Raw genomic sequence first — 9,666 nt, forward strand, 5'->3', positions numbered from 1 at the left:
AGAAGAGCTTTCCTCCCCAGCCTCCCCCCACCCCCACCCTAGACCCTGGGAGTGGGTAGAGAGGGTGACTAAAGCTGGAGAGGCTGAGTAATCCTGGGACACCAACCAGGGATTGAGAAATAGGGAGACAGGAAATATTTTCAAAGAGCGGCACAAGAGCGGGGAGGGGCATGAGAGAAGGAAGGGAGAGATGAGCCCGAGTCTTCCCGCCTCCTCGTTCCAGCGCTCCGGTTTTTACAGCCTCCATTTCAAGTCCCATGGACGGGAGGGCCGTCAGGGGCTGGGAAAGAGGGTTCGGGTGGGAGGGGGCCGCCGCCCACTTCCTGCTCTCCTTCCCCAGGCTGGGCCCCATCGCCAGCCTTTTCATTCCACTGACATTTCTCTGTTTCCCCTAATTGACTCCAGGAGGGAGCCGGGTCCTTGACTGCGGCCCCTTTTCCAGCCTGGGAATGGAGGGTCTGGGGGGAGGGGGCCAGATCTGGCTTCAAGAGGTAGGATTCCAGAGTGATTTCAGGGCTAAACCGGAGACCTCAGGGGCTGGGGGTAGGTGGGGGAAGGAAATAGGGAGAACGAGGGAGAAGGGAGGCAGAAAGACAGGAAGGGCTTGACTGGGTAACCGGAAGCCTGGCCCACCCACATCCTAGGTGCACCCAACATCCCTGGAGAACACCTGAGTGGGGGAAAACGACAAAGCCATCCCCTGCCACCTCCTTCCCAGAAGCACAGGCCTGCTATTGGCCTGGGCCCTACGGCGTGCACTTGAGTTTTGTCTGGTCAGCTCTGCCACTAAAGGCGCTGTGTGACCTTGGTGGAGGCCCTGCGTGATTCAGGCCTCATTTGCCCTGCGTGATTCAGGCCTCATTTTCCCTATCTACAAATCCGAGGGGAGAAGTTGGATTGTGGGCTCTGACTTCTTTGGAATCAATCCTCCAATGGCTCCTTCTCCCACCCCTGCAAGACCCATACTGGGCAGGGACCAGGGTCTTCCCTTGGTCCAAGAAAAAAAGACTTTGAAGAACAACAAGAAAACCTGGGCACCTCTGGCCTGGAGGAGGTGGAAGCGGTGCTGGCCTCCTCTCCCGTGCTGGCCTCTCCTCAGAGAAACAGCTCCAGACACTGTAACCTCCCCTCACCCGCTGCCCTCCCCGCCCCAGGGCTGAGGGCAGCAACTCTACAGCAGCCCAGGGAGGCCTGGTCAAGCCAGGTCTCAGCCTCTTGAACTGCAAGCCACAGCCTCCTTGAGAGCACACCTCCTCACTGAACTGTTTATTTAAAAAGCCTCCCAAGTGGACTCAGCCTCTCCCTCTTACTCCCCCTCAGCAGCCCCATAGGCCTGGCTGGGCTGGGCTGGGCTCCAGGAACCTCTCTGGCTCCAGGTCCAGGTCAGGAAAGCGGCTGTGAAAGTGAGAGTAGGGCCTGACCCTGCCACCTCCACCCTCGGGGTCTGTTCCCCGGGGGGCCGAGGCTCACATGCAGGTCAGGCCCTGTGTGGGCAGGAGCCGGGAGCCCTGAGAGGGGAGCCAGCCTGCAGTGACCCCGGAGACCTTCTGGGAGGGTTTCGGGCCATAAATACTCCATTTCTGTTTTTAAAATCTGGATTTAGGCCAAAAATGCCTGCTTCCTGGCCTTAGGGCTCAAGGCCACAAGAGCTAAATATACCTGACTGTCTGTTTACTTCCATCAAGAGCCCGACTTGGCATCTCCCCAGACCCAGCTGCCTCCTTCTTTCAGACTCCGCATCTGGCTGCTCTAGAATTCCAGCCCCCAGACCTGGGCCCAGCTCTCTCTGCCACTTTCCTGTTCTGTTTCCCCTTCACCAACCACAGGCCTGGCCCCAGTCGGCCTCACGGTCATCTGGGGGAGGCCTGACAGATTTAGCAAATAAAAATATGAATTTCAGGTAAACAATGTCCAATTTTTTAGTGTGGTATGTCTCAGTACTATTTGTGCGAAAATATTATTTGCCGTTTTATCTGAAGTTAAAATTTAACTGGCGTCCTACATTTTATCTGGCGACCCTAATCTGGGAGAACAGTGCAGGACGGTAGAGTTCAGCTCCAGACCTGTTCAGTTGAAAGGGGAGTTGAGGCTGGGTCTCGAGGCAGACATGGTCGCTGTAGCAGAAAAGGCATGAACTTGGGAGTTGGGCCGGGTTAGAATCGCCAACCTGCAGCCTTGGAGAAGTGACTTTTTAGTTCTCTCATCTGTCAAATGTAAGAACTAGACCTGCCTTGCAGAGCTGCTCAGAGGGTTCATTGACGTGAGGCCCATAACGTTTGTCTAGCATGTGCCCGGGACAATACACAAGCATGGTAATGGTGATTATTCTTCTGGTTTTACCTGGTTCTCTACCTACCAGCCCTCCAGATGTGCTGTGGGGCAGGGCTCTCTGTTCACTATGTAAGGCCAGTGCCTTATTCCTCCGCCAGCCTCCACAGAAGCCCAGGATTTGCTGTTCCAGAAGCTAGTTCTGATTAATAGGCATTATTCTAATTCGGCCTTCTATCTACCCCTATAGGTCAATAAAGATAATAATCAATATTAGTCACTATATATCGTGCCCCTACTCTCCGCCAGTTCTGTGCTGAGGCCTTATATTAGGCACTCACTAATTAGGCATCTCATTAATAACATAATGAGATATGTTATTACTGCATCCATTCTATAGTCCAATGGTTCCCAACCTCTTTGGCACCAGGGACCAGTGCTCCTATGAGAATCTAATGCCTGATGATCTGAGGCGGAGCTGAGGCGGTGATGCTAGCGCTGGGGAGCAGCTGCAGATACAGATGAAGCTTCGCTAGCTCTCACCCCGCTCACCTCCTGCCGTGCGTCCCAGTTCCTGACAGGCCACTGACCTGGAACTGGTTGCCACCGGGATTTGGGGACCACTGCTATAGTCAATGAAACTGAGGCCCAGAGGGTTTTAGTAACTCGTCTGAGGACCTGCAGATAAATCGGGTACCAAGATTTGAGTCCATGTTGGCCTGACTCCAAAACCTGCGCTCTTAATTCCTGAGGATATTATTCTGCTTCCCCTGCTCAGGACCCTTGTGACTCTCTAGGGACAACACATCCGAATTTCTATGGCATATGAAGTCTTTGTTAGCCTGTGGGAAAACCAAAATCCTGCTCTGAAGGTAGGAGGAGCAGCAAAAAGAGAAGGGGTCTCACAAATTCAAAGTGTGCTCTCTCTGCTGGGAGAATCCCCACCCGGGTCTGTGGATTGAGGGCTTGTGTGTGCCAGACCCAGGACTCCATGCGCTGTGGTGTCATCTCATTTAATCCTCACAACAGCCCCGTGAGGTCACTACCCTCATTTTCTTGGCTGGGGAAACTGAGGTTTATAGAGATTAAGCAAAGTGATCAAAGTCAAAGATTTTAAGTGGCAGAGCTGGGACTGGATTGATGCGGTCCCTTTCCAGAGCTAGACACTTAACCACTACTCTCCACATTTCCTTGATGGGTCTTTCCTTTGTTCACTGCCCCCCGGGCATCCCGGGCCCCCCAGTTCTTCCGCTGTTTCTAACTTCGCTTTATGTTCCGGAATTATGAGTCCTCTAAAACCAGCTGAAAGATCTGGAGAAGTCAGGCAGGTTGATAGCCAGTCTCAGGGCATGGTGGCTGTGGGGACGCCCCCAAACTCCAGAACTCTCTCGTCCCAACGCACACGCTGGCACAACTTACCACTGGCAGAGGCCAAGATCATGGCTTGCAGCATCTCTGTGTCAAACTGGTTGTTGGGCCAGGTGCCGGTTTCGTCGCCATTTTGGGAGCTGGAGAGAGATTGGGATAGTGAGCAGTGTCCCAGGCCAGCCCAGCTCCTGCCCCATCTGTCCTCTCTCAGAGCTCCCAGATCCAGTACTCTATCCCTACCCCATGCCCAAGACCTACTCCCTTTCAGCAACGTAGAAGATAGTTTATACAATCCTTCAGAAGCCAGACCCCCATTTGTCAGTCCCCCAAACAGCTCTCTACTGTCTCAGACACATGTCTCTGAAGCCAGGGCCCTTAGAGAGATGAAGCAGGATAACCGGCAGCTTGGCCCCCATGAGAGAGAGTGCTTACCATCCTAGTGAGGGAAATCAGAGCCTCTCCCCAGGGCAGTGAAGGTGAAAATGGGAGAGGATGTGTCAGAGTCAGAGAAAGGGGTGAGAACATTGCGGGGAGGACAGGGGCAGGAGACCCCAGGAGTCCCCAGAGCTGGGAGGCTTGCTAAGCCCTCAGGATAAAATCCACACAAGAACCTGTCCCTCCTATGTTACAAGAACAGCCCCAGGCCCTCCCAGACATTCGGCCATCAAATCTCTTCTGAGGCACTTCCCCAGTACCTCAATCTCTCTCTTACAGTGCAGCAGGACAGACACTGGCCTCTAGAATGCCACTTCCCACCCTTTGCCTTCGTAACTCGAATACAATTAGTCAGAGGGGATCCCTAAGCCCACCCAGGCTGGGCCAGGTGTCTCCCTGTGGTCCCACTTTACTGCTGTTGTACTGTCTGCTCCACCACCAGATAGAGCTCTGTGTGGCAGGACTGTCTGCCTGCTTCCTCCTGCAGCACCTGATTAAGACTTTTAGATACTTTAAGTGTTGAAAAAACCATGAAGTGATTCATAATTGTGAAAAATGCTAACCCATAGAAGAACCCTAAGCAATTCCAACCTAACTCGGGATTTTCCCATAGTGACTATTTCCATGCTTTTTTGGAATTTTCAAGGATCAAATTATTTCTGTTTTTGAGGGGATGGAAAAGCACCCTGACACACAGTCTATTAGGTGACTCTTGGCACTGTCTGGCACACTGAAGTTCCTCAATAAATATTTGTTGCCTGAGTGAATGGGAAAAGGCCTATGGAGAGCATTAGGTTACTATGAGGGTTTGGCACCAGGAGAGGGGCTGCAGGGCAAGCCTCAAAGGGTGTGTGTGTGTGTGTGTGTGTGTGTGTGTGTGTGTGTAGAGAGAGAGAGACAGAGAGAGAGAGAGAAATAAAACAAATGTGCAAAAATGTTAATAACTCATGAATGTAGGTAAAAAGAGTATTCAGATGTTCACCATGCTATTCTTTCAACTTTTCAATAGGCCTAAAACATTTCAAAGCAAAAAATGAGGGGTAAAATTAAGCTATCAGGAGAAGGTATAGTGTTGTGGGAGTGGCTTTCCAGGCAGAGCGGGTAATACGAGCTGAGGCCGGGAAAAGTAATACGCCCCCTGAGGCTTTGGTGAGTTAGCAGGACTAAGGGAAAGTCAGTGTGGCTGCCACAAGGGGAGGTGGCGTCAGGGTTTGGGGCGGCAGAGTAGAGACACTAAAGGTTTTGGTCTCATTCTAAGAGCTCCAGAAAGCCACCAAGGTGTTTCAAAGGGGGTTGTCACAATCAGATTTATGTATTTAAAGATCGCGCTTGTTCCTGTGAGAGGACCGATGGCTGGGTTACCTCTAGGAGGACAAGAGCCCTGTGATGAGGCCTCAGCCCCCTCTGTCTCCAAGAAAATCCAGAATTCCTGACTTGCAGTCTCACTGAGCTCTCTCTGGGCCTGTCTGAGGGCGCAGGGCTGAGGCAGACAGGCTCAGGCCTAGGTAAAGGGCCTAATGGGGATAGAGTAGGGAGAGAAGATGGGGGTGGGCAGCCGGGAGAGCCTTGAGGCTGTGGGGTAGACAACAGGGTCAGATACCACAGGTTAGGGGTACACCCTGTGGAGGTAGGTAGTAGTGTTGAGGGAATAAGGGCGAGTGGAAGGGTGGGCCTGGAACCATGGTGGGCCGGGCTATAAGGAGGATTCTAGGAAAATTACTTTCTATTTGTTTGTTTGTTGGATGACTGCCCAAGCACATGGACAGGTTGTTAGCTCTTTGAAGCTGGACAGGAGATGAGTAGAGTAGGAGAGACTTCTTTTTGAACTATTTCCTGAGAGCTTCCTATTTCTGGGCACTGGGCTGACTGGAATATATATGTGTAATATATAGTATATTTCAGCCTCAGAACCACCTACACATAAGTGTTACGATTATCCCTATTTTCCAGAAATCAGGGCTCAGAGAGGTTGAGAAATATTCCCAAACTCACACAGCTGGTAACAGGCAGAGCTGCAACCTGAGACAGCTCTAATGTGACCCTAAAGCCTATGCTCTTATGCACAGCAACATACTGGGCTTCATCAGAGAGGCCCTGGAGCCCTGGCAGCAAGTATAGGGGACTCTCCTAAGATGTGGGAAATAATGAAAAATAAAAGTGGAAGAGAGAGACTACATCTAATTGGCCACTTTCCAAAACCCACTATGTGCCAGTGTCTATGACAGGCTCTAGGATTTAAAAGATGATAGATACAGTCCTTGCCATAAGGAGCTTGTAACCTGGGTGCTGGGTGTGTGTGTGTGGCGGGGGGAGCATCCCAGGGGCTAAGATTTGGTCAAATGCTTCCTGCATCAGGCTCAAAAAAAGAAGAAATCTGGAAAAGTCACCTCTGACAACAACCTGGATTTAATTGTGATAGATGTAAATGCACGTATATATTCTTTAATGTAGTAAAAGCCTAGCCATATTTTAAAATATACAGATATGTCCATATGTGGGACTATTATGCAATAATTAAATGACTTTCAAAGAATTCGTTACTGACATGGGACGATTTTCATGATATATTGCAAAGATAACAAAAAAAGAAGCTACAATATTAATGGATGGTATAATCTCGATTACTACAAAGAAAAAAAAACTGGGAATGAAAGTTCTCAATATTCTGTGAACAAATTCATAAACAATTTATTTAAACAAATCAGATTTAAAAAGAAAAAAGAAGCCTATGCATGTTGCTTGACTGCATTAAAAAAACATTTAGAAAGATACACTTGAAAGTATTAATAGAGCTTAAGAGAGTTAAGATACTCCACCAAATACAAAATGTGGACCATAGTCTATGGCCATGCCACCCTGAACAAGCCTGATCCTGTCTGATCTTGGAAGCTAAGCAGGGTCAGGCCTGGTTAGTACTTGGATAGGAGACCACCTAGGAAGACCAGGTGCTGTAGGTGTAAAAAGTAAGGAATTGTAAACTGACAAGGTCCTTGCAATCTGTGAGGTCAACCAAGGGTTGCCTCGCCTAAAAAAAAAAAAAAATATATTATTAGTTAATTTGGATAAAGATGCAAAAAACTTAACAGAAAGATATATAATTGGAAAAATGTAAATACTGACTGGATATTTAATATTAGTTTATTAATATTATTTATTACTAATATATTATTAGTTTATTAATATTTTTAGTGCTTATGTATTTCTAAAAAGAATTATCTGTTAAAGATAGTGAGGACTCAGATTAAATTATGTGATGGCTGAGATTTTCTTCCAAATAATTCCAGGGAGGATGGGGGTGGAAACTGAAGTAAAACAAGATAGGGAATTAGTTGAGGCTGAATAGTGGGCCCATAGAGGTTCATTATATCACTCTCTCTACTTTTATATAGATTTGAAATCTTCCATATTTAAAAATGTTAGTGATGGTTTCCCCTGGTTGTGAAATTATGAGTGCTTTTTCTTTTAAATTATGTTCTCTGTTTCTCATGTTTCTATAATGAGCGTGTACTATTTTATAAGCAGGAAAAAAAACTTTCTATTTGTTTGTTTGTTGAATGACTGCCCAAACTAAAGGAGAGCAGGGATAGCGTCTCTCAGAGAAGTGAAAGGGGAAGTGGACCATCAAAGAGAACAGAGCAGGGACCAGGGGAAGCCAAAGGGAGATTCTCTTCTCTGTGCAGAGACTGGAAACAGCTGCTGGGTGGAGCCTGGGTTAGACAAGGGAGAACTAGCCTGAGAAAGAACTGGCTGGCTGGATTCAGAGCTTGAGACAACAGCTTCTGGGATCAGAAACCAGAAGGATGACCTGAGATGGGACAGTAGTGGGGAGAAACTGCCCCCGGCAGTCAGGGGCTTCGGAACGTGAGTCTTCTTCCCTTTTGTCTGGGAAATGTGATCCAGCACTGGCTTCAACTTGAACCAGGTTTACTGAAGAACTCAACACTAGCCCTGTTTTGAACGTGGAGTTTTAGTAGCCAAGACGGAGGGGAAGAAGTGGGGCAGAAAAGCAGTGGAGGGCGGGAACCAAGATTAGACTAAGAAATTTCTCTTCTTCAGATCCTCACTCCAACTTACTCATCAGAATGGCAGCAAAGCAAAAAACTCCCTGTCATTCTGTTGATCCTGAGAGGCCTCAGCACAGGGCCTTTGTATATGGTCTTCTGTCTACCTTGGAATGCTCTTAACTCTTTCCTTCAGCTGGTTAATTCGGATTCATCCTTCGGCTCTCAGCACAGCCTCATTGCCTTCTGAAGGTCCTCCTGCTCCCTGACCAGGTCAAATCCCTATTTTATACTCTCACCACCAGGTACTGCTTTTCATAGCACTTACGATAACTGCAATCTTAGATTTATTTTCTGTGATTATTTGGTTAACATTTGTCTCCCTCAACAATGTAAACTCCTGAGGGCAGAAACTATGTCTGTTTCAAATCTCCTATACCTGGAACACTACCTGGCCTGAAGTACTTACTATTTATTGAATGAATGAAGGAGGGAGGTCACAGTTGCTGGACTGGGCCTCTAACTCTTATTCATCAGGGCCACTGGGCCACTTTGGCGCTGTTTTGGAAATGTGTGTCCCATCCCCCTCGAGTTAAGGATGGGGAGAGCTCCTGAGCCTTCTCCATCTCCCTGAGAGCTCCCGCATGCATTTCAGGTCACTGGTTCTCTTATTGGATGAAAAGGAACTTGAGGCGGGAAAAGGTGCTCAACCCAGAGGGCACATCAGAGGCAACTGGTGGGGCTTCCAGGTTCAGTAGTGAATTCTGCTTCAGGGCCAGTATATGGCCTGGGCGGGTGTGAGTAAAGGGGGCACAGATTGCCCTGTACTTCTCATCACCGCAGCTCAAATGTGATTTCCTCCTGGAGCCTTCTCTATTACACTCTATTACACCCCTTCCTCCATTACACTCACATTACCCTCTTCTTCCCAGAGCTTGCTAGGGTTTGAAACTACACTTTTTTCATGTGATTTGTTGTCAATTTTCTGTCTCCCCTGCTGGCATGAAAGCCTACGAGTTCAAGATTCGTGTCTGCTTGTTCACTCTTATAAGCCAGTGCTCATGGGGACTGGCTCATAGTAGATACTCCACAAACATTTGTTGAATGAATGAATGAATGAATGAATACATGAACAAATACATGAATGACCTAATGGCTAACCTATGGAAAGGCTGGCAAGGCCAGCAGAGAGAAAGGAGACAGCTGGGGTTCAGGGAGGTGCAAAGGCAGTCCACGCCTCCTGGTTTGTTGCTTTCTAGGGGCCTTCTAGGAAATGCTTTGAGATCTGGTATCAGTGGCAAGACTGCACTCCTAGGCACTTGAGTCTCCGCTATACACCAAAGCCTCCTGGGTTCTTGTGGCAGTGAGGGCTCAGCATCTGTAGCATCTGGGGAAATGTGGGCAGCAAGTGTCTGACCACTGAGGAGGTGGGAGGTGGCCCAAGCTCTGCCAACCTCTCTCTCCAGGGCTCCTAGGATTCCTCCAGGCTCCTGACTTCGAACAGGGAGGCCTGGCCCAGAGCCCACCCCACTCCCCTCAGACCAACGGAAGATCTTTCCGCTGAAGTTTCCCTCCTCCTTCACCCGCAGGGGGT

The 9,666-nt window shown here is 48.8% G+C and overlaps 1 protein-coding gene and 1 pseudogene across 12 annotated transcripts in view; one reads left to right on the forward strand and one right to left on the reverse strand.

Annotated features, from left to right (window-relative positions):
- LOC102880889 (protocadherin gamma-C4) overlaps window positions 1-9,666 on the reverse strand; it is a 121,391-nt gene that overhangs the window by 3,258 nt on the left and 108,467 nt on the right. For all 12 annotated transcript variants that reach the window (XM_015597977.2, XM_015597975.2, XM_015597972.2 and 9 more), the window contains one exon: window positions 3,688-3,776. In XM_015597977.2, coding sequence (XP_015453463.1) covers window positions 3,688-3,776 — 89 coding nt within the window. The remainder of the gene's footprint in view (window positions 1-3,687; window positions 3,777-9,666) is intronic.
- LOC112471984 lies at window positions 6,910-7,028 on the forward strand (annotated as a pseudogene).

Source organism: Pteropus alecto, unplaced genomic scaffold, assembly GCF_000325575.1.
Source record: "Pteropus alecto unplaced genomic scaffold, ASM32557v1 scaffold78, whole genome shotgun sequence".
Classification (NCBI taxonomy): Eukaryota; Metazoa; Chordata; class Mammalia; order Chiroptera; family Pteropodidae; genus Pteropus; species Pteropus alecto.